Below are 26290 nucleotides of genomic sequence, written 5' to 3' on the forward strand. Positions count from 1 at the left end.
ATCTTAACCCTCTTTAGTACAATGTAGCCATTTTGTTTTTGCTTAATTTTGTTAGCTAAACCTAACCCCTAAACTAAAATAATAAACATTATTTTGGAATTCTTAACAAAGATCATAAAAATGTGCAGACGGAGTTGACATGTAAAAGCTGTGACCACATTGTTATCAACATTGTTTGTTTAAAATATCAAACAATTGAATGCTTGTCAGACCAGGTACTCCACTGTTGCAACAAATATAAATGGGACTTGGAAAAGGAGTCTTCAGGCTAAATCTGTCGACAATATTTTCTGATTAATTTAAGACTTTAAAAAAAACCTGACGGAGTTGACGGAGACGTGGGACGAACATTTGATATGAGATATTTAATAGAAAATATAAATTAAAATTAACTTTGTATATTATTTGCTATGTTGTTGACAATCTACTTTAATTTAGTATGTATATTTATGTGATTGTGACAGTATTAGACACTTTTTTGGCAGTTTGAAATTGTGGCCACTTGCTGGGGACAGGCTAAATACAGGCCTTTTTGGGTACAGGGCCTGCTTTTAACTAATTCAGATGGAATATGAAAACAATTATAATGAAATTAAGGGCATAATAATACACAACTGTATTACACTTAACTTTGCAAGTGCTTTTATTTTTATGAATTAATTTATTTTTTACATAAAATAAGGCTCTTATGTGTGGGACATGTTTTTTCCACTTTTGTCCCTCATCTCAAGAATGAGTGATATATAATAGCCAGCATCACACCGTGACACATGATCTTGTAGATCTGCTATTTTTCATTCTTTCTTTCCCCCCAAAAAGTGGGGGCCATTGGATTGCATTGCTTTACCGGGGTTTGCAGAAACACATTTTCTGCACAGCCAATTTCTCATTTCAGATGCTAACAGGCTACAGGAAGGAAAGTGATTGTGCATGAAAAGTTCGCTCTACCATCTCAGGAAATACAATACAATACAACATCATACTGTTGGTTTTCCTTAATCTTAAAACCAGATAAAAATAAAAGTGAATATTTTATTTCTTAATCTGGATGGAATGTCTTGTATGTCTGTCATCAGTATCAGACCAGTTCACATCTGAGGTTTTTGCTGCTGAGTGGTGGCTTATAAGACCCTGCAGTACAGTGACAGGCACATTAGTATCTGTATAATCATGCTCACTGAGGTGTTCAAATGGTTCAGCGAAGCATACACTAAAGTTGTACTCTAGTGGTCAAAAGAGACGGGGTGGGCTAGTTTTCTTCAGATTATTTTCAGTCACCCTTATCACATTAGTCTGATGAAGAAAATTCAGCATTGGGTTGCCTGAGTGTGTATATTATGTTCAAAGGGTGCATTATATTCATCCTTATTAATGGCTCTTAGCTCTCTTTATTAAGTCCCTGTGTATGTCGAATCCATTGGTCGCGGCTGCATGGCTCTGTAAGCCCTTAGTTTTGCTGTGCTGATGCATCGTTGTCTTTGTGCCTATGCTGTTCTCTGGGTAGCATGAGACATTTCTATTGTCTTGAAATTCTATTGGCCCCCGTGAGGCCTGTTGTCTGACAGCCCATCATTTCTCAGGCAAGATCCTTTTTTATAATGATTCAATTCATATGGAGAAGCTCCGCTCAGTCCCAGATACTCCATGGTCACTATGTCTGCTTGTCTGTTTATGTCAATGTCGTGGTCACTTTACCTGCCACAAAAGGTCCTATTCTCTCTCTCTCTTTTCCTGCTGTTTGTTTTCATGGCAGCTTAATACACCCGGCGTGACCTTAAAGCACCTGCTCTGTGTGTGTGTGTGTGTGTGTGTGTGTGTGTGTGTGTGTGTGTGTGTGTGTGTGTGTGTGTGTGTGTGTGTGTGTGTGTGTGTGTGTGTGTGTGTGTGTGTGTGTGTGTGTGTGTGTGTGTGTGTGTGTGTGTGTGTGTGTGTGTGTGTGTGTGTGTGTGTGTGTGTTTTTAAGTGGCACTATCAAATCCTCAGTGTTAATTTAACTATACATTTTCAAACAAAGGGGAAATACATACTAAATGGAACTTTTCAAAATGGGGAACACTGGGGATTGCTGTATGTTGTTCTTATGCTGCGTTCACATGGGCAGATTAAAGCTATAGTCTACCATTCATTGTCAATGAAGATGCAAATGTTTGTATAGCTGCTGCAAAAGCTATACAACAGCTACAAATACACTTTGCAAATGTACATCTTTGTATCTTGCATCTGCCCGTGTGAATGCAGCATCATGTAAGTGGAGCACCTCATTCCTCCTACTATATCTATAGTGTGCCGTTGCCAGTCATATCCCACATTCCGTTTTTATCGTTGGAACTGGCAAAATAGGCATGTTACATAATATCAGCTGATGGCGATCCGTCTCACAGAAACCTATCTCGTGCTCCAACGTGCACTCTCGCACTCTATACCTCTATATACAGTATACATACCGCTGCACACGTACCCACAGATGAGATGTACAAACACAGAGACATCAGCACAGTCTGTTACATAATAGCTTGATGCTGCTCGCTGTCTGTGTTTTCTCGTGGGAATGCTTGCTTTGAATGCCTGGCTCTCCACTGCAGTTGTTTACACTGGGAAAAATAAAAACTCATTATGAACAGAATATGCACACGCACACACTGTTTTGTTGTTGTTATGTGACAGTGACTCATTCCTACATCGGCAATGTGTTTGTTGAGTGGGTGAGAAATTGAAGTGCCTGTTGCGGTTCATATTTAGTGTATAACTGCTATCTGTAGTATCGAGGAGACTGCGGTTCTGGTATGAAATGTTCACGCCGCCAATTGCAGAACATGGTCCAGTTCCCATAAAAATGTCCGTCTCCAGCTATTTGTTTATTCTGCCTATTTAATTTTTTCCCAGTGATTCCATAACATAATATTTACGTAAACCTTTTTTTTCTGTACATAATGTTGTAACAGCATTTCCGCCACCATTTGTACTTGTACTTCAGCCCACTGTCTTCACCTCTTTCTCTCATACTGGTCTCTCCCTGTGTCTCCTCTCCTCCCAGGAGAAGAACTTGGACTGGTTCCCCCACATGAGAGCCATGTCTCTGATGAGCAGCGAAGGGGTCAGCACCGTCACTGTGGCCCTCTCTGGCGCGCTGGATGAGTTTAAGGAGCAGGTGAGGTCACCCTCTAAAATGAACAGAGAAAACAGTGAATTTTCGAGGTGCATATAATAAAAAATCACACCAGTGTGAAGTGAGGGGCGCTCTTATCATCGTACATCGTCATGACGTAACATCGTCAGACACATTATGACGTAAATTCTCCATTCATTGTCAATGGCATTTAATGTTTAGCGCATGTTCGCCAACCTTAATCCAGTCGTTTTCCGCATGTCGGACCAATGACTGGTCGGAAAAGCGTACAGACCTCCAAAAGGGTATGTTACATGAAAGAGCCCACAGCAGACTAACCATCATTGCCGTCTGTTCACATACTGTATGTGCTGCATCCATACCTTAACCCTCCCACGTATGTGCATAACAGCCCACTAACTATGGCGCCTGAATGAGGCGCGATGGACGGCCCCTGGCTGTTTTGGCAGACTGGCTGCTCTGCAGCAGTGTGACTGATCAGTCCCATCACCTGCCTCCTCTGCATGTGATTCCAGTCACAGACTTCTCCTTGTTCCTCTTCTGCCACATGTGTGAAAAACAACTCTCCCCGATCGAGGGAAGGATGAGGATCACACAGTCCTATATAAATGACACCAAACAACTTCCTTACATAAAGGAATAACAAGAAATAACAAATCAAACTGTTCCTCGTCATCAGCGTCTTATCACTGAGCCTTTAGTAGAGGTGAACTACAGGTTGTTCTTTTTGTTTTTAATTTGGAATAATAGTTTGTGTCTTCACTGAGAAGTGGAGACTCTGCTGGGGTTAGCCTGGACATCACTGTGACTGAGTCCTTATTATATCTAACAGCACTAGCATTGAATGTGATTTACCATACTGACATGATGGCCTGTTACCTCATACTCGGGGGTAGGAGACCCCTCCCCATCATCGGGGTGCAAAATGGCCACCATGTTAACATAATCAATCCAGTGCTGTGTGGCGTGGGGCCCATCCAAGGTACTGCTGTCAGAAAGGGAGGCCCTGTGCCGCAGGTCTCACCATTCCATCACCCTATCCCAAACCCTAAACCCTAACCTTACAGGGAAGCCACAGGTGAGTTTTAACCGGCAATGCATGTCGGGAGCCACGGGTGAGTATTAATCAGCCACGCATGTGCCGGGCTGTTGCATGTTGGACTGTTGTTAGTACAGTATGTCGGACCATTTTCAAAATGTGCCTTTTCTTTAACACAACTGTTGCCTTATTTGAGAAAGCGGTGCTTTATATTCAACTAGAGCCCGACCGACCCTCTCGAACGAGTCCTACACCACCGATTACCAATGTTTTGACCAATATTTTGTCAACATATATTGATTAAAAGAATCATCAGGTATTTCCGGTGCGACACATCGTCGTGCGACACAGTATTAATCAGGCTTTCAGTATCGATCAGACAGATAATAAATGCATAGTCCTTAAATGGACGGACGAGCACCCAGCACTGTGCTCTGTCTGTGGCTCAGACAGAGCACAGCCACAGACAGAGCACCCAGCACTGTGCTCTGTCTGTGGCTCAGACAGAGCACCCAGCACTGTGCTCTGTCTGTGGCTCAGACAGAGCACCCAGCACTGTGCTCTGTCTGTGGCTCAGACAGAGCACCCAGCACTGTGCTCTCTGTCTGTGGCTCAGACAGAGCACCCAGCACTGTGCTCTGTCTGTGGCTCAGACAGAGCACCCAGCACTGTGCTCTCTGTCTGTGGCTCAGACAGAGCACCCAGCACTGTGCTCTGTCTGTGGCTCAGACAGAGCACCCAGCACTGCGCTCTGTCTGTGGCTCAGACAGAGCACCCAGCACTGTGCTCTCTGTCTGTGGCTCAGACAGAGCACCCAGCACTGTGCTCTGTCTGTGGCTCAGCCAACTAACTTTCTGACTGTTATCCCAATGAGTAATAGAGTAATACAATCTGAGACTCATAGAGGTCTAATGTAATCGAGGGAATCTGATGTTACTCGGTTGACGTTACTTGGTTGACTTTGATCTAGAGATGATTGAGGAGTCACGGGAAATAAAATTGACTTGCATTTATTGATTGATTGATTGATTGGACATGACATGACATGACATGACATGACATGACATGAAACTAACCATGATGCGGACCATGATACTGACATGACATGATGTCAGTATCATGATGGTCCTGACATCCCTGTGACAAGGCTGGTAACGTGACTCTGCGGTAACATGTTTAATGTTTAACTGATATTTGTAAGTTGATTAGATGTTTTCTAAATTCTATAGGCAACACAATAAAAAAATATAGCTTACAGTTTAATTGTGTGTTGGGGGGACCTGGATATTGGATAGCGAGGGCACTGGCCCCAAAAAGGTTGAGAAACACTGGGTGAGTTGATGCCCCTAATTGTTGTCCTTATACTTAGTGAGTTATCTCTTGTGAATGATTAGCAAGGCATGACACAGACACGTGCCAGTGTCATCAGAGGTGCAGAGAAAGGTGAAGTTAAGGTAAATGGATTTAATAAAATTCTTAGTAGTCCACAGTGAGTCATGTGAGCCCCTGTGTTTGTGTCTGTATCAGACGGTGAGACCAGGTCATCCCCACAGTTCAGTTATTGGTTGTGCCTGATTTGTCAGGGTGGTACTTTACGTAACATTCTTCCATTCCTGATTGGTGCGATTAAAGAAAGATTAAAGGAAGAGTTTGTGTGGTTAACATTCAGTTATCTTCCCATTTTTAGATTATTACTGGTTTGTATGTGAAAAAATTACTTAACTGGAGTATTGTTGTTTTTGAGTGGTGCAACCACTCCATTACGGAGCTTTGTGTGTCCCTGGGTCTGTCCCTGGGTCTGCACAAAAATAGCTTGGTTGGTTTTCACCATTTCTCAACCGTTTCGGACGCGGGGCGGCTTGCCGGAAACTGCCCGGTCCCAGCCCGGCCCTCTGGGCGCATTCCTGGGGGTCTGGATGTTCCAGGGACCCTCAGGGACCCCCACACAGTAACTCTGTCATTTCTCGACCGTTTCAGACACGGGGCAGCTCGCCGGAATCGGGCCAGCCCCCTGGGCACGTTCCTGGTGGTCTGGATGTTCAGGGACCCCCCAGGGACCCCCACATGGTAAATGTCATTTCTCGACCGTTTCGAACATGGGCGGCACGTTCCTGTGGGTCTGGAACTTCCACGGACCCCCTGGGGAACCCCACACGGAGTTGCACCACTCACTTCACACAGGTGTGATTTTTTGTTTGTATCACTCATTAACTTGTATAGTTGTTGACTGTGCACTTATAAAACAGAAGAGTAAAATATTTAAAAGCTATAACTAGAGCCAGTTATTTTGCCCCATCTAACTAGTGTCTTGTGTCCTCTAGACTCTAGACTTGCATCAATTCGGACCAGATATAGAAAGATGGCGGATTTGGAATCGCTGGAAAACAGGCTTCAAAGCGGGTATGTAGAAACCAATGGCATAACTCTGTCAATATTGTGTCTCACACACACACACACACACACACACACACACACACACACACACACACACACACACACACACTACTACACACACTATCTAGCACTTGTACAGTGACCACCCATGAAGAGAGCAGGAGTTTGACCCAGGAAAAGACTGTTTACCAGCACTGAATAGGATCATATTTTAGTTATGGGACAGGGGTCAACACCAAAAGCCCACCAACACATACTGTATTATTGTTTTCACCACATTTATTTTCTATATTTGTCATACAGTTGATTGATGCATAGCGACAAGGGACCGTGTACTCTGGACTTCATTATTTATATATCACCGTGCTGCTAATGAGATTTGGCACTCATTTTATTCTTTATTCATTTGTTCAAATCAGAGAGACTGTTCTGGCAAAAATAGGAAAGCAGTTATTGTTGTTGTCTAGGCTAATGTTATGTACATGAACACCAGTAATGTTCTAATAAGTTATTAAGATTTAATTGTCTAAACTGTTTTGGTAGTAGGCTACTTCATTCATTCATCCATCCATCTTCATCCACATACTTTGGGGCATGGAGGTAAACTTTCTAACAGAGAATCTCACCAGACATCCATTTCTTGGGCCACATTATAGCTACAGTACTTCTAACTGGGGGATCCTTAGGCATTCCAAGGCCAGCATGGAGATATTGCATTTAATTAAATAGCTGAATTAATTAAAGTTCATATTTCTTTCTAATTCTCTTATAAACGTCCCACCCCTCCCCTCTTGGATGGGCTTTACAGTGCAGTAGCCTACTTATTCTACTGTAGCTGTTTGCTCCACAGGGTCATTGTCATAATAGTGTACAGCTGTCACTGAAGCAGGAAGGGAAAAGTTCAGCATTACTCGAATGTTTGACTTCAGACCGGGTGTAGGGGAAGATGATAGTGACACCAATGCCCCTGTCTGCCAACGCCTCTGTGGCATGGTGCACTGACTGACAAACACCCACTGCCCTGCAATTCATGAGGTTGTACATGTACAGGAATTAAATTCATCCCCTCTTTTACTCCTGTAAACTTACACTTGTGAATGTGATGCGACAAAATCTGTTATCTCACATGTATACATTAGGCTTTTAAGCCTGTTTTGATGTGTCGTGAGAAACATATTATTTTGTGAGGTTACTGTAGTTTAGGATAAGTTATCTTTTTTTAGGTTGTTTCATGACAGTGTTGCATACGGTACACAACCTTAGACACAGCTGGATGAGGGTTCATGATTGCAAGTTCAATCAACAGCTAAAAGTCACGTGTCACGTGAATTCAGTTATGGTCAGAATGTGTGTACACAGTCCAAGGAAAGAGGGATGTAAGAGCCCTGCCCTGGCTGAACTCTTATTGCAACCTGTGCTTCATTGTTTGTGAGAGACAGGTGTGCTCGCTTTGATACACTTACAGGCTGTGTTTTCTTATTAACAAATACATTGTCATGTTATTAATTTATAATAATGTAATGTCAAAATATTAGTGGCTGAATCAATGAGTCAATCAATACAATCTTGGCCAGTCTTCTTTCTTCTTCTCAGGGGCTAAAGATTGTGATCCTGAGTTTCTGTCTTGACTGATGAATAAGCCACCGTCCCAGTAAGTGGGAGGGACAAATAATAATAACAAAAAAAATCAGTTTACTGTGATTTATGTGTATTAATGAACTTTGTGAAGACTGGCATGTGACTTCCTATGTCATGCTGAGAAGTTCAGCCGTTGTGGTCACATGGTTATATCAGAACCACAACACCCCACAAGCATCAGAACATCATGAATAGCCCTCAATGACACATGGCTACAGTATCTACAATTTTAGGCTTGCTATTGTGTTGCATGAAACATGGGTAAAGTATTATTTGTTTAGTGAAGATGTACGATAAACATGTTAAACTCATGAGAAATTGGTATCATTAGAATGCCATATTAACTCTTTTCTCCAAAGTTTGCACTTTCAAGTCGAGAGATGCTTTTTGGCACATCACAAATTAGAGTCTCTGTTCTCTGGTTTCTTGCTTTACTTTGGGAAATATTATTCACTCAACTTCTTCCGAGAAATACTGTATAGAAATACTGTATATTTTGTGACATGGCTGTTTTACAGAGATGGGCGGAGACTATTAGCGGTGCTCAATGATTTTCTTTAAACTCAGCTGTCAATTTTTCCATAATGTTAATGTGATAACGTTCAGGCAATTACTATTTGTTTGCAAATGCAGGGTTTTTGGGGTTTTGGGATTCAGTCTTTTCATCTATTTAAATGAGGTAGGAGATCCAAAAAAGGAAATCATATGCGACACTGACACACAGAATTATATTCATGAAAAGAAACTGCATGACAATAATGGAATCTTTATAAAATGCACATGCTGGTGTTCAAAACAACTTCTGAATCCACCATTGAGCACTTTCCTTTCTCATTGTCCTCTATTTAATGTGGCACACTAAATGTTCAATCGCATTTCCAACAATGACAGCCCATTTTACCCTTTGCCATTTCTATACATTCAGGCCACAGGTCAATACAGTTGACACTTAACCAATTTCACCCGGGTGTCCCTATTTTTGTCACAATGTCATTATAGGCATATAAAAGAAAAGCATTGACCTTAAGAAAAGCATTTTACTTATTAGTTCTTCCTAAATGAAACGTATAAAAGCAACCACAATGAACTTGAGTAGAAAAGTCAGACTGCCTGTCTGAATACCTTATTCCACCCTGGCCCGTTTCCCCTCCCTTTCTGGCTGCAACAGCTTCCTACTGGCTGTTTGAGTCATGGCTTAAGCATACAACAGTGTCTCGTGCCAAAAATACACATTGTGTGAACTCCAATTGGCTATTTTTGATGCTTGAATAAAAAATATTATTATAAAGGCTTTAGTGGTCGGGACGGGCAGCCACGTGTCCACACATGCCACAGCCCAACATGGCTGGGCGCCAGTCTGAGTCCTCATAAAGTAGAGCCCACCCCGGGTCATGTTACAGCTGTCAAGCCCAGGCAGTCACTCTTTTGAAGCCTCTGTCCGTGTGTCGTTATAGAATTTGTTTACATAATAGAAAAATATCAAATACATTTTAAATGAAAAAAGGCAAAAAGGACCAAAGCATTTAAATACAAAATGTTTTGTGTCATTGCATATTCATAGTTTTTATGAAACTTCACATCAACAAAACAAAGTTTGATCATGGAAATCAATGTTTGATCAATGAGTTTCAGGCCAAGGACATATTATTATAGAATGAAGCAGGGACCACCACTACTGTCTATCCAAGTATCATGGTCATGGTATTGACATGATACTGGCCATAATACTAACATGATACTGTCATAATAATACTGACCATGATACTAGTACTACTAACATGATACTGACATGATACTGATGATGGTCAGTATCATGTCACAGGGCTGTGGCCGTTTATGACATCCCTGTGACAGGGCCTGTCACAACCCTGTCACAGAGAGGGCCTGTGACAGGACCCTGACAGCCCTGCCGTTCAGTGCTGTGAGAGGGGCCTGAAGTGACAGGGCCTGACATCCATTATACAATTCTACTTTATAATCATAACAGGCTTTTTTCTCTCCCTGGAAGTAGGATACTAACTACATACTAACCTGTCGGATAGTTGGACATCGATGAGATGTTTTCTAAATTATATAAGCAACCCAAATACACAAAAACGAATTGTGGGGGGAAGGTAAGAGACCTGGATAGGGGGCGCTGACCCAAAAAAGCTAGAGAAACACTGGAATATTTTAGCATCAAAACCGATTTTTGCTTTGATTGAACATTGCTAAATGTTGTCAGTGACTTAAGCTACTGTATTATATATCTGAACAAAAAAATATAACCAGTAAGACGCGCAAACGCGGGAAGCGAACGCAGCTCATACATATTTGGGTTTTTTTAAGATTTTTTTTTTTTAAGTTAAGTTATTTTTAAGTTAATTTTTTAACTTAGCCATAACCATATAAGGAGTCCCCAAAGCAGCTATACGTCCAAATATGGAGTGTGTTGCATCAATCACAAACAAATCACTCAGCTCCATATATGGGCACAAAGGGGGGACACACGGACACACACACAGACAGACAGGATCTGCTAGGTCTCATAGTAAGTGCTCACTGCGTTCGCAACCATGAAGCAAGATTTTTGCAGCTGCATTCTGTCCTTTAGAATAGATGCCTACTTGCTTCACTTTGATTGTGAATCTGGAAAGCTCTACTTGAACAGCAAATTACATGAAGCCGCTTATGAACTTGATGTCCTGTTTTCCAAACCTTTCAGAGGATGTTGAAAAATGCTATTTTTCATTAAAATAATGAAAGGATTCATCGTCCTCCTTCTTAGAGCATGATTTATACTTTGTTGTGAGAAAGAGCACACTGTACATTGTGCATTAGAGAATCACACTCATTAACTCTCAATTACACTCATACAGAATTAATCTAGCCGGTCTCCAGTTTTGGGATATATGTGAGATGAATAGCACAAACAATCAAATCCATTTAGCTTCCAGTGAAGCAGCCAATGAAGTGGTTTAATCTAGCATTTGTACTGTACTGTACAGACATTAGACTGTTTATCACTGCAAGGTCACAGCTAGGTATTTCAGAGAAAATACCAAGACAAACAAATGGATTGTAGAAATTATGATTCATATCCAAGTATACAAAGTTGTTAATATATTATATAAAAAATGCGCAGTTTAAGTCATTATAGTACCCATCTCAAAAAAAAAACCTAAAAGGAGAGACAAATATAGATCAATACTTATCCACACCACAACAGTGTTCCTCTTCGGTCCATAAGTGAGTTCTAAACAGCAGGCTGCATTCGCTATACTCTACCCTCCATCACACTAAGGTTTGAGTCAGGCCTAAGGCCTCACTCACACCTTTCGATCTAGCATACAACATTGATGCATGCTAGATGTATGAGACTTGTTTACTGATGCAAGCTCCCAATGCATTGCAGCATTTCCAATGGAAGTCACATGGTTTGACACATTTTTGTTGTACGGCTTTCGGCTGTGTTTCGACTGCCCCCCTCCCCCTCATACAACAAAAATGTTGTGTCAAACCATGTGACTCCCATTGGAAATTAATTGCGAGCTTGCATCAGTCAATAAGTCTCATGCATCAGCTATACATCAATCTGTTGTGACCGTGTGAGTCAGGCCTAACCACCGTCACAATGTCAACACCTGTTGTGATGTTACACCTTCTGCCACTGCTTGGAGGAGGTAGAGCCAATCTGCAGACCAACAAAGAAGACCTGGTATCGGTGCTTCCACATGATAAAGGCCCCAGCAGCACACACCAGCGCCTGGGCCAGGTTCAGCACCATCTGCACCATGAAGTACATTGAGAGCGTCTGGGTAATCGCGTCGCAGTCGCTGGCCTCCTTATAGGTGAACGTGCGGGCAATGGGGTCATCTGGATCCAGGGTGCATATGCAGTCCTCCCCTGCCTTTTCGCATGCCTTGAAGTTACTGGTCTGTGAGTAGTGGTGACCAGCAAATGCCATTACCAGGACTGAGATAACTAGGCCTATTGTGCACAGGACAAAGTAAAGGAGCTGTAGAGGGAAAACAGAAGACAAAGGGCAGAGGGTTAGCATTATAGGAATGACTGGTTCTAGTACATCTGTGTGCCGAGGCACTGGTGTGTCATGAGAGAAGTTCACGTGTGTCTCTAATATAGACAATATTTTTAAACTGACATATTCCCTCCCAATTGACCTTATGCACACCGCTGCCATCTTGGCAGCAAGGTGGTAACTAAGTGCAATTTCCCATTGACAGCCCAGCTGGGAAAGACTTAGAATCTATCATTATTTGGGGTCCGGAAGTTGCAGGATTTGGGCGGACGTACTGCTCAAGGAAATTCCGTTGACGCTTTACAAATCAGTTTACATTCTCCGTGAATGAAACAAGTGTTTGGTCAAAAAAATATTGTATCCGGGCATTCCGGGGGAAATACATCTGATGGATGTTCCGGTCCGACACTTCCGCCGATACACTCTCTGCCTTAGGTTGAGACTCAGGCTTTTCTCGTCTCAGATGAGTAAGGCTGCGACAGAGGTTATTGACAGCACATTCATCCAAACAGAAAAGTCCTATCTGATTTTATTAAACAACGTCAAACTCACTAACATTGCAGCTGTACGAAAAGCTTGAATTATCCTCTTTATAGCGGTAAAGTGTTTGTTTCATAAAGATCCACCGTAGACATGTTATGAGCTTCCTGTCAAGAAATTCCTTGCAGATGATTATTTCAGATGATTGTCAGAGTCTGGAAGCGCTCATTATCAGTAAAACAACCTCCTGCTGCCTCCTGCATTATGTGCAAATTCAAAACACGTGATACGCATGGGCCGTTGAGTGATATTCAACGAGCACTTCCAAACTCCAACACTTAAGCCAAATTCCAATACCTCAAATCTTGGCCACTCGCTCACTCGCACTCACTCACTCCAGCATGCTGTTGTTACGGTGACATTGGTGACCTGCCTAAATATGTGACCATCTTATGGACTTCACATAACTTATATGGATTTAAATACGTGGCCTGAATATCGGTTGAACTCTGCAAATAAACAAACAGCAATGATTTACGTTCACTAACGTTACGTGATTGTCTAATGTCTACACGACTGTCACATATTTCTGCAGGTCACCAATTTCACCGTAACACCACCATGCTGGAGTGACCAGTGAGTGAGTGAGATTTTGGGTATTGGAATTTGACTGTAGAAGAAAAATCACCTGCAAGGAATTTCTTGACAGGAAAGTAGCTCATAACATCATATGTCTACAGTGGATTTCTTTATGAAACAAACTTTTTTCTATCTTTGCAGATAGAAAAGAGGATAATTCAAGCTTTTCGTACGGTACAGCTGCTGTTGGTGAGTTTTACATTGTTTATTACAATCTGATCTATGATGTCTATGGTGCATATACGGTCAATTTCTCTGCCTCACTCGCCTCTCCCTGAAGCCTTGATGAGCCTTAGTGTCATCACCTGACACCTGTGGGGACCAGATGAACTAGGTTGGCTAACGAGCTCAAAACACTACAAAAACTGGGTTGCGTGTGAACGCCTTGTCTTTCCTTGAGTTTGAGTTGATGTGGCAGGTCATTTCCAGTGGTGTTTTAGTTTCTAGAGCAGTGGTTCTCTTCTCAAAGGGGGGGGGGGGGGGGGGGGGTTATTGGACTTAAAAATATAGCAGATATACAAGCTCATAGCACGTGATGTGATGTGCTATGGGTCATAGATCTAAAAATGCCTTAATAGTTTATATTGGCTACTAACAATTTCAAGCTCACAATGTGTCACATTACTTAGACCCTGATGAGAATAGCATAAATCTTCCTTCATGTGGCTCCCTGCCCTGGTACATCTTTTCAGCTACTGGGTCCTAGTCTAGACATGAAAATGTTGGAGGACCACTTTTCTACTGCCCATGTTGGAAAATAATAAAACCACTGCGTGATATAGGCAAGCCCTTATGAATAAATGTAGTGTATTCACAGGTGTGATTTCCATAGCTCATGTTCCTCCAAACACAACTGATTTGAATTATACAGGGACAATCTGTTTTGAATATCATTCAAGAAGATGTCCAGACCGTGCATTACTCGTTTTAAACCTGTACACTAAAACATGTATCATAAACATGCTTCACACTTCTGTGCTGCCTACGGAACTCGCCGAATGACAGTAAAGCACACCCTCTCGTGTAATATTGCTTAAGTATGACTACAGTCTGAACCTAAGGCACACAATACTGTACCTGAACCCGGGTGTCCCTTATAGGCTGCTGGGCTACATGCAGCGCTACTCTGTGACACACTGACACATGTTCATATGTAAACCTTTGCAGCTATGTCCAACCTTTGTCCACATGCTGTGTGAGTGCCTTTTTGTAGTTTATGTAATTGTACAATCTCAAGAATACTAAACCCCATCTAAATCCATGGCTTATATAACAGCAGCCCTCATTCCCAGTTACACGCTACTTATGGAATTATGCAAGCAGCGAATGTTGCTTGAAAAGGCATTCATATTGATTTCAAAACTGCTGTGAGATCTGGAGAATTGTTTACCAGGAGATAAATGTGAATTGGGATTTGTTACAGTTGGGCAACTCTAAAAGGAAATGTTCTGAAACCCCCCAAAACTGTAAGGAGATATTGCAGTTATTTACAGACCACTAAATGAAAAACACAAAGCATGGCTTTAGGCAAATCATCTGAACACATCGAACACCATGATGAAAAATTATGTTTTAATCAAACATTCAGAACAGTGAACAATTGCTGAAAGTGCATATAGACCCACCATTTTATTTGCTTCTTGAAAGGTTTTGCCACAGTGAAAATGTTATAAATCAGTGACCTGACGGTGCATGGCTTAAATCCACCAACTATAATTATATATAAGAATTATTGAACCACATGGTCAATGAGCGGGATTATTATTATTTACAGTATATGAATAGACAAGAAAGGAGGATGGAGGAAGGCGGATGACATGCAGCAAAGGGTTGGTTTCGAATGTAGGCGAGCTGCGAGAAGGTGTAAACTTTAGACCTCCCTGCAGCCTGGATGGGGATAAATAAAGCTAAGACTCTAAAGCCTTATTCATGTGGTATGTGCCCTTACCAGCCACCCAGGATAAAATCATATTTTGGGCTTCATTAAAGGTAGCATATAAGAAGGGAAATAGGAAATAAATTATACAACATGACCACAATATCATGAAAATACAAATGTGATAGTTTAATAAAAGCTCGTAAAACTGAATTTAGTGCATTTAAATTGCATTAGGAGTATAAATGGAGGCTATATTTTGGGGCTTATCTTCATGCTGCAATGCTTCTCCGTAGGCCGTACAGTATGTATTCAGGAATTCTATTTTAGATGGTGTTGGCCAGGTATTGTGCTTCTATGGACATTGCCTTGGTAATAAACAATAGTAGGATGATTTTAATGGCCGCTATATTTTCAAGAGAATACTGTCTGTTGACAATTATGTTATGCAATAAAGTATTCATTAAACATACAATAAAATAGCCATACAATAAAATAGTGCTGGCCTTGCAGTGTCAGTGTATAAACCAAGATCTCTCATTGTTTGGTAAAAGCCCTGTATACTTTTATTGCAAATAATACTGTGACAGTCTCTGTGATTCCAACCTCTAGTTGAATGAGAGAGAGGGTCTTGCATTTGATAAAGAACCAATTTTGGCCCATTAGAGGAGGTTTTGTTTCTTTCCTTTCACCTCCACAGGAAAGATGTGAGAAAATACATCTGAACTCACCTTAAAAATGAACTGCATGAAATTCTTCTCATCAGGATGATAGGTGATGCAATACAGGATGAAGCCCACGACAGAAACCAAACACAGCTATAACAAGACAGCAGAAAACATGATATATAAGCTTGGTTACATTCACTAATAACACACACACACACACACACACACACACACACACACACACACACACACACACACACACACACACACACACCACACAACATCTTTATAATCCATGCACATTAATTGATATAATTTAATCATTAATAATTACTACACTGCACCCAACTACTAAATAATATTACTTCATGCTAATTCTGTTTTGCCCCAATCATCATGACTGCTTCTGTTAATATGGCATTATTCAGCATTAAGATCTGTTTACATTATCACAGCAAATTAGATAGTTTTCCTCCTCTTTGGGATAACACCCACCCACACTCATTCTCTCTGTGCAATTGGAGTCTTGTGACTAACATTCAGCATCTAATTTAAATGTTTTTCCCAGGTTCTTAAGCGGTCAGGATTCTCTGGAAAGTTCCTGGTGACCTCAGTGTTTTTCTCTCAGAAAACACTGAATCTCGTGAGGAGCTAACTCGGGTTGTTGAAGTGTCCAGAGATGTTTTTTGATCTGTGATAGGCTAGCATGGTGGACTGACCAAGCAAAAAACAAACATGTTGTTCTTAGACTAATTTGTGACCTTAAAGCAGTTTGATCATGAGGGACATTAACAATGTTCAATACCGTAGTTAACTAATTATGTGTTTTCTTAGAAACAATTACATAAGGACATTTAGTCATAAGAACTGGATTTAGCTGTCTTTTTTGTGTAATTAACTATATATAGGTTTATTGTGCTGCAAGCTCCAAATGTTTGGAGCTTGCGGTATCTCTTGTATGTGAAGATATGCATGTAATTATCCACAATGAGGTAATTAATAACATCAGAAATCAAATGGTAAATGGCATGTCAATATTCTCTCTTGCACAAACATTACAAACATTACATTGTTCACTTTAAGTACTTGTACAGAACAGGCCATTGTGATTGCTTGATGGAGTGTTATCTTACTGTCAGTTCAACACTGATGCAATGATTAATTGGAGTATATTTACTATATTTAATACAGTAGATCATTTGATGTGTCTTTAAGATTGTTTGTGTAAAAGGGCTCACTGTTCATGAGGGACTTGAAAATGGCCATGACTCATTATGTCCATGCAGTGCACTGTATATGGCTGAGTCATGCTGCTCAGGGGGAACTTTCCTTTTAAGAACTAAATCACACAGTCTCCTTTTAACTTTAAAAACGTTGAGACAGGTTAGATTAATTACATCTCTTCTTCTCTCTTTATTTTTCCCCATCTGTGTGTTTATTGATAGGATAGGACAGATGGCAGAATGACAATGAGGAGAACCTGTGTATACGTTACATATTTACAGGTGATAAAGTATTCAGTAGCTTCATGCGTCAAGGGGCAGGCTGGATTGATGCATGCTGGGACAGGGTTGAAACGGGGACAGGCGTGGGTGGTATAGGTTTGTCACACCAGCTATTCTTTATTACCTAGACATACCAGCAGTGCAAGCAGGATTGGAAAATGGAGATGGATGTGAAGATCAAGTCGATGAGTGTGTTTGTGGGCAAAGTCCTGTGATTTATAGAGCAGGACAATACACTGAGTTTTCCTCACGTACACTTGCAGACAGTGCTGCATGTACTGTACCCAGCGTAGTCTAAGCTACAGTATGTGCCGATGCCGACATGCGGTGAGCTGAGGTGAGATAGACATAAGTGGAGAGGGCATACACATAGCAAAATCTGGAGTGTGACCATTTTCACACATTCAGAATGAAATGAACACTCCAGATTTGACAGTGAAGCCGCTGGGATCATGCAGCAGGGTGAGGTTCCAATCCATGCAGAAAACATTGACTGTTGTGTGGAGAATGATGTTAGTTAGTGCATAAGGACGAGGCTTACAATGATCCCGGCCCAGTGAGGGGTCTCCCTCGCCATCAGCGAGGGGCTGACGGCCAGCATGAGGAAGGCCACGACTGCGACGGAAACCCCCAGCAGGAGCTGCAGGGGGGCGATGAGCAGGGGGACGCGGCAGCCCCAGCACTTGTGGGTGTCCTGAGGCGCCGGGCCCTCATCATTCTGATCCTCCTTCATCTTCTTCTTCTCCCCTTGTCCCATGTTGCTTTAGAACCGCCTTGCCTTGTTAGCTCTCCAAATGGCTGCTGTGTTGATTTCCCTTTCTTTCTTTCTCTCTCTCTCCCTCTCTCTCTCTCTCTCTCTCTCTTTGTCTGTCTCTCTTCCTGCTCTTACTTTACTCAACTTTACTGTTGTGCTGTTTAGGGTGGACTTGCTCATGACAGCTGCTCCCCCCCTTTCCTCTCCCCTCCACTCCCTGCCGAGGTCTCCTCTCACCGGAAGCCCATAGCTTGGCTGCTATTTGGAATCAGAGAAGGCTCTGAACTAATATGGAAAACATTTGGAGTGGATTCCACGAGCGGTTCCATTGCCACATATAGAGCAGCAGCATACTCTGGAGGGAAGGAAGAGGAGGGAAGGGGGGGTGCAAAGGGGGACTCCAACATACGACTGGAAGCTTGCACTGTTATGGGAAGTTACCTCTTGCAGGGGAGGAAGGAGATCATGGTGGGTGGGTGAAATCCCCCGGTGTAGGTTAAATAAAGACTGACATGGAGACATTCTAAAGTGGGGGTGGGGGGACGGGTGATTGGATCATTCTTTGTCAACACTGCTACACAAAAGGGCCATATGCTGCAGGCCAGAACGAGTCACATGATTAGGAGGAAGAAGAAATGTGATCATGAGACATGTGAGAGGGCATTACGTGTCTCTGAGCCACTATGAAAATTATGAGAACATGTGTGATAACTGGAAATACACGAGACGTCATTGTGTAAGGAATGTGAGACACAATTAATTTCACTATTATTTCACAATAATAATCATATGATATGAGTATAAATTAAGTAGTAATAGTAATTCAATACAGTCTATCAATAATTAATGGTGCATATCAAAATAAAAGTTATTTATGAAAATGTATTTTCACTCGATTGGAATAGTGATCAAAATTAATGAATTTTCTTTAAAACGTTTGGGTTGCACATGACCAATGCGACAGGTGTCATTTCAAGCTGATATTTGTCTACAACCCTTTTGTGGTCATATGCATCATTATCAAGCACATCATCGCACATGAGACTTCCGTGGCCAGTCAAGTCCTGCTGAAGGGTTTATGACACTTTTTCTGTGTCTTAAATATAATTTCTTTAACCATGTCACTTTAATGATGCACATGATAGCCTACTGTGATATCATATACTTATTTTTTAAATGTTTTGTTCCACCTATACACAAGAAACATATCTACCCTCTGTATAAGACTATATAGTATCCATCCATCCATTGCAACAACAAAAAAAGTATTTGTATATTAGATTGGTCTGTGCCTTCATTGTGCCTGATCTGCTGGGACCAGAGTACGTGGTGTGTATATGTATGACTAGCTCTCAATGATGACGTAAGAAATATGGTAATTTGTGTAATCTGGTCCTAGCAAACCAGGCACAGATTTGCTGTTTTTCTTGCATACGCATCAAATGGCGGGTTGGCTGTCACGGTTTTGGCGCAAAGTAACCACAGTATACCGCTAATCAACTTACAACTACATACTCTATATAGTATATGTATATGTATACGTATGTCTTACGTCATCATTGAGAGCTAGTCATACATATACACACCACGTACTCTGGTCCCAGCAGATCAGGCACAATTTGCTATTTTATTTTACTGATTATGTATATAGTATATGTATGACTATAGATAGAAACTTGAACCGTACTTAATAATACTAGGTGTTTATATGCATAAAGTAGGTAGGTAGAAAATAGTTACACCTAATAATTATACATTTCAAACGTTCCTCCACAGAGATACTGAGATTTGACAGTTTACAGCGGTCGAAAGTACTTGCGCTCTCTGCTTGCGCACTAGTTGGCCATTTATGGCCTACTAGTGTGCAACAAGCAAGTATGCACTCGACAGAGTGCAGTTCTAGTTTTGTTCTGTATTCTCTGTCACTTTCTTCTTCTCTCTTTTCCTATAGCTTTCAACTCGTCCTGTAATAGTTAACTGCAATGTTGAGAGTTTGCATATTTCGCCCACTCTTTTACACTTTGCTGTAATAGTGTGATTTGAAAACTGTGGTCTAGACTAAATGGCACTGATGTCATTCAAAAAGCAATATAGGCCTATTAAGATAGGACTATATTTTCAAAAGTTTTACTTTTAATATCACGAGTCTCGGTGCAGGTTGTTTATTGGCACTGTAGCCCCAAACGCAGAAGTGTGGGCGGGAAAGAGCACGCCACGCACGCACGGACAGTTCACACTTTGATAAGGAACTGCGATGCACGTGTCTGGGTCTGAGGTCTGAGCACACAGCAAAGCCTAGTGTCATCATGGGTCAGGGTTACCATGGTTACTAACAACGCACCTCATTATGGCGGATGAATTGGAGAGGCACTTAAACCGGCCGGCGCGCATGCATGAGTGTGCAGTGCATGCATAGCCTAGAATCCGCGGCTCCGGGGACACACCACCACACACACGGCATGTCAAACGGGCAAAAACACCTCGGCTTGTTCAAAGTGTCCGTCCCGCGCTGACGAATCCGATACGCCTTTTAGCCTACTTCACATTTATCTCCATGCATGTGTTCTTCTGTGCAATGGAGAGGAGCCTGCATGATGTGATGGAGTGGAGTGACGCTCTATCGTGTCTTGGACATTTTACGCACGGATCGTTGATCAAACGGCAATAGCTGGCTGGCTGCACAGAGAAGGTCCAATTACCGGACTCTGTGCTGCATGGTGCAGGCAGGCTGCACGTGAGTTGGAAGCTCCTACCGGGAGGCGCGCGTGCGCTCTCACCACACAGCAAAGTGGCAGTTCAGGAAACTAGACATCATTCTAAAGGAGGACGCTCATTGTGCAACATCTCCCGCCGTCCCTGTCTGTGGATCTTGGAATAACAAAAACATTTCCAAAGAGACTTCAAAGGGAGAAGTGACGGGAGAAGTTATGGATGAAAGAATACCGCATTTGCAGGAAAGACCATTTATGGATCACGCCGATTTCCTGGGGTGAGTAGCCTACCGTGAGTCGCTTTGACAAACTCCGTCAAACTATTTTAATAAGCTGTTGACACAACTATAGAGACTAATCCTACCTTTTGATTTACTTTAGGGTGGATTATCCCTCTCTCTACATGTGCAAATCTAAAAGAGGAATGAAGCGTGAAGATGGTGGAAAGGTGCGGACAGTTAATTTGTTTTTTATCATATGGAATGTAATGTGCCTATAGTTACTATTGCGATAGCCTAACGTGTCTTAGTGTGATTAACTGTAGCCTATACGTTTTAATTAGAGCTGTCCCTGGTGTCGTTTAGGCTAAATATTTTCTATCTTACATCAGGACGCATACAAGTTACCACACCGGTTGATAGAGAAGAAGAGGCGGGACAGAATAAACGAATGTATTGGGCAGCTGAAGGATCTGTTGCCCGAACATCTGAAACTGACGGTGAGATCCCGGCATTAAAGCTATAGCCTAGTAAGCCTATATCTGTGTGTTAAAGTGTGGTTTATTATCACACAATGATCAATTGTCAGTAGCCTATAGCTCATGGACCTCTTGTCCCTCTTAGACGCTTGGACACTTGGAGAAGGCAGTTGTTTTGGAGTTGACGCTGAAGCATCTCAATGCATTGACAGCTGTCACCGAGCAGCAGCACCAGAAGATTATTGCTCTACAGAATGGTAAGTCGCTGCGTGGATAGTTATAGTTACACATAAGTTTGTAATATTTAATTTCAGTGTAGCCTATACACTTTTGTTCAGTTCCAATGGAGTTGGCGTAACAGTTAGAATAGTTTGTGTGACAGCTAGGGCTTTAATCAAAGAAAAATAACCCTGCCCTTTATTTATTCTATATTATTTTGTGTGATCTCCTAGGAGAGCGGCCGATGAAATCACCCATACACGCGGATTTGGATGCGTTCCATTCTGGGTTCCAGGCGTGTGCCAAAGAAGTTCTGCAATATCTGAGCAAGTTTGAGAACTGGACGACGCGAGAACAGAGGTGCGCTCATCTGATCGGCCATCTCCACAAGGTGTTAACGCAGTTCCAGGCTGGCGCGCCTCTGCTCCTCCAGCACCACCAGCTACCCGCCGCGGACGCACTGCAGGAGCGCGACGCGCACAAACCCGACGCTCAGGCCAACTGCGTGCCGGTGATACAGAGGACCCAAGTCGGGGAGTTTAACGAAAACGACACGGACACGGACAGCGGGTATGGGGGCGAAGCCGAAAAGAGCGACGGCGGCAGAGAGAAAGACTGCGAGCTCAATAGAGCGCAACAAGGACCCAAGGCGGTGAAAGTCAAACAAGAGTTTGGGGACGATCGCGCTGCCAAAAGACCAAAGATGAACTGGGCTGGAAACGGCATATCGTCAGGGATAGACCCAGCCAGACCCGATCTGGCGTTCATGAACTCTCTGATGGGAATAACTGCAGGCGTGGGACAGCAGACCCCCTTTTGCATGCCTTTCTACTTCATCAACCCTTCCGTGGCAGCATCCTACATGCCCTTGTTCGACAAAAGCAACATGGAAAAGTACGTGTACCCGGCGGCTGCCGCGGCTGCCCTCACGTCCCCTTTCCCCTGGCTGTATGCGGCCGGGCTCCCGTCGCACCCCGCCTCCGCTGCTGCGGCGGCAGCGACGGCCTTTCCCGGTCTGTCGTCGGCGGACCGGCATTCCAAAGACTCCCACCAGTCACCCGCCGACAGTGACGACAAGTCAAACGGGGCCGAGCCGACCTCTTCTGAGAGGGAGGACAGTGACGACGGGGAGGATGGGGATGAGGGGGGCGATGCAGCCCAGAAAAACAGCAATGACGGTACATAATCACATGACATTTTAATACGGGTTTTATTTTTCATGTTGTTGTCTTCTTCGCTTGTAAAACGGGCTCATTTATCTGCACAGTAGAATCCCCATGTGTCAATTTAAATACAACACTAAGGACTTCACTGTGTAGCCTGTATGTTATCCTCGTTGTTGTCATTGTTTTTTTGTGTGCATTCTGCTAAGGAATTATGGTAATCTCGTTTTATATGAAGATAGTTTTAAGACGAACTTTTACAATAGAAATCTTGTGTATACTGTATATCTTGTTGGGAGGGAACAGTTGTGGCAGCACGTGCCTTTTGCACTTGTAAGAGATTAATTAATTGATTGTTGTCGACAATGATTGACACTACCACATGTTTGTATAGGGCCACACATTGTGCTGGAGAGAGTTTTCTTTTCTTTTAATGTTTTAATCTTTAGAAATATTTTAAAGTTATTGGTGCCAAATGTTTGGCGCGTAATGTAACGTATAATTATGTGCGCAATCAGTGAATCTCATTTGATGTAGGCTGGGTTGCAACTGACCTCTGCCAAGGTTATTTATCAGCTTGGCTCCGACTGTAAATATGATCACCTGGTCCTGCAAAATAATTTGACTTAATGGGCTTAAATAATAAGTTCTCAATGAAGTACACTATAGCCTCCTCTACAGTAGGCCTACCTCTCCCTTATGGGTAGACTGATTGAGGTTTCCTTCCCCAAATGAACAAACCATTGCGAAATTGTATGGCTTAAGCCTATACCCAAGTGTTGCGCGAAATGGCAGATCTACATGACGCACACAACTTAATGGTTGCGTTGTTGGACTATTTTCTGCGCGCAACAGTGGCGTGCAACGAAGTAGGCCTATATAAAAAAATCTGTCTTTTCTTACGTTATGGGTGATGTGATGTTTATGTCTGTTCTCCCACTTACGACTACTAAGTTTACTCTGGGTTTATGTTTGCTTATCATTTTCAAAGAAATAAATACAGCCTCTTCAGCAGTGAACACACATATAAAATAACGGTAAAAATTATAACAAATACATCAAGTGGAGAGCATATTGGTATCTCCTGAATAACATGTCTGAACACTGTTAAGTTACAGTGACATATACCTCTACATTATATGGTAGGATAGCACCTTAGCTCTAGGCCTATTGAATGTATAAGTTTCCCAGCTGTTGAAAGTGTATGTGGGATGGTAAAAGCATACTCTTTGAGAAGTGCACTTTATTCTGGCCATTGGAAATCATGCCCCCCCCCCCCCCCCAAACACACACACGTACACACTTTGCAGCTATATGCTATAGTCAATCACTGTATATCTCCCATTTTCTTTGTTTTGATAAATCTCAAGACAATCCTGAGTATATGTAGGCTACAACACGGTTTTGTTGTGATTCCCTACAGCAAAGGAGCAATGGATTTATCCCTCTGATTTCATCAGCCACTGCTCATTTCAGCCCTAAATCAAGGTAGATGATTCAAATGCTATTCAGCTTTGGGATGATATGCCACAGTGAATATTTTTCTTTTTTTTTGTGAATATACAATGAGATTTACATGTCTATGTCAACGTAGTAAAATATGTATTTTTAAGACAAAAGTTTGAACTGAGCAACTGTTGCACATTTCGTTAATGCTTTACACATGCGCTGTTCTAAATTATTGCTGACTTGTAAAATAAATATCAGAACAAAATTGCAGGTTTATCTTTATTTTAAAGAACATTTTGTATACATGCTCATAATCCTCTAATGTGTTTATCAGATACAGCTCTATTAAAAAAAAATCTCTGTCTAGTGCATGTGATGTATAAATCTAATTTGTCAGAGGACAACACATCCAGACTACACAGTGAAATGCTTAATTTATCCATTTGTACAAATGTAACCAAATACACCTTTCCCAGGTATTTGGTTGCATTCGTACACTGGGAGTTAAATTGACACAAGATTTCACTGTGTATAGTGCATAAAGGCTATCCACATCTATTGCAACTGTAAATGTATTGTTCTCAACTGTTGTCATTATAGTGGTGGTGCTTGGTGTGCAAGGTCTTTAAAGGAGGATTCAGTGATTTGGGTGATTTGGAAAAAAAACCCGGTCTGCCCCGGTAACAAGATGTACACATGCACAAACTACAGCACACACGCCAAGGCCCGCCCCCGGTCGATCATGATTGGCGGAAGGCCCCTCTCTATCCTGTTTGGATGAAGGCTGGTCCACCTAGCCAAAAACGAAACCTATGGTTTTTTGACCCCCAGGGGTTAACTGGGACAGGGAGGAACTTCTTATATGGTCAGCACACTCTATAGTAGGGAGGATTATCACAACAAAACAAAAAAGAAGTGATATTTGAATTAAGTGAAATCACTGAATATACCTTTAAGATAGTCATTTCTATAACTTACATAATGTCTATAGCTATAGCTTTTACCAATCAGTGACTATTCTGCACAGCTAAGATGCTGCATGGTTCTAGTCAGGTGACAAGTTATTGCAGTGGAATGTATACAGTAAGTCGAGGCTTAAGACAGAGTAAATGTCATGTGATGGAGTGAGCTTATACTCTCACTCTCATACTGTACACAGGCTGATGCAAAAGCCACAAGTTGGCTTTCAACTTAATCTGGATCAACTCCAAGTGCTAGTTGTTAACACTAACTGGTTTATCATGATATTTGAATCTTGGTACTTTAAAGCAAGTCTACTTGGCTTCATCCCTTTTCAACTACTTAAGTGTTCAAACTTGTGTCCTTCAATCCAAGGCCATTAATGGAGCCGACTCTGCCCAGAGGGTTGCTTCATCATCAATAAATCCCTTGTTCGATGATGGAACGTGGTCTGCACTGATATCCTATACATCCACTAAAATGTACTTTTTGGATTGTTTCTATAAAGCTCGATGCAATGGGGCGTAAAGTTGTCATGAGTTAATTTTCTGTCTAATTAAAACAACAACTTGCTCATAACCTCATGATGACACTAGCCATGTTCTACCCATTACTGATGGCACTGATTGATGGACAAAGGTCTCCCTCTACTGGTGAAATGAATGAAATTCTACTGCACCAAGTTTACAAGCCACATATACTGTACATTAAGCACACCACTGTAAAACGCTGATAAGGGTCTTATTTTTTCAATCTGAGGATTTCGCAGTGTAAGTTCCTTTCCACAGTGCAGCCTCAACATACTTCATTACACTTAACACCCATGAGGCATACCATTTGTATTAATTGGTTTATTGAATCATGCAATCCATGTCATATACCAGCAGCCAGATCTAGCAAGACATCTCTCAATACTTTGCTGTAAATTAAGGCAGGAAAGAAACAAACAGGTA

The 26290-nt window shown here is 42.0% G+C and overlaps 2 protein-coding genes across 3 annotated transcripts; one reads left to right on the forward strand and one right to left on the reverse strand.

Moving 5' to 3' along the window:
* Positions 1-10952: 10952 nt before the first annotated feature.
* sspn (sarcospan (Kras oncogene-associated gene)) lies at positions 10953-18343 on the reverse strand. The gene is made up of 3 exons (XM_080761707.1): positions 17926-18343; positions 15943-16029; positions 10953-12195 (listed from the first exon to the last, which is right to left on the reverse strand). The coding sequence occupies exons 1-3, from the start codon at positions 18139-18141 to the stop codon at positions 11833-11835; spliced, it is 666 nt and encodes a 221-aa protein (XP_080617833.1). The 5' UTR covers positions 18142-18343; the 3' UTR covers positions 10953-11832.
* A 2241-nt stretch (positions 18344-20584) lies between these two features.
* bhlhe41 (basic helix-loop-helix family, member e41) lies at positions 20585-24644 on the forward strand. Of its 2 annotated transcripts, none has more exons than XM_080760982.1 (5): positions 20585-21127; positions 21231-21297; positions 21460-21567; positions 21692-21803; positions 21999-24644. In XM_080760982.1, the coding sequence occupies exons 1-5, from the start codon at positions 21066-21068 to the stop codon at positions 22949-22951; spliced, it is 1302 nt and encodes a 433-aa protein (XP_080617108.1). In that variant the 5' UTR covers positions 20585-21065; the 3' UTR covers positions 22952-24644. The 2 variants fall into 2 exon arrangements, with proteins under 2 accessions (XP_080617108.1, XP_080617109.1); XM_080760983.1 differs by having other exon boundaries at positions 21027-21141.
* Positions 24645-26290: the final 1646 nt, after the last annotated feature.

Source organism: Protomyctophum bolini (assembly GCF_963924005.1).
Source record: "Protomyctophum bolini genome assembly, chromosome: 4".
In the NCBI taxonomy this organism is placed as follows: Eukaryota; Metazoa; Chordata; class Actinopteri; order Myctophiformes; family Myctophidae; genus Protomyctophum; species Protomyctophum bolini.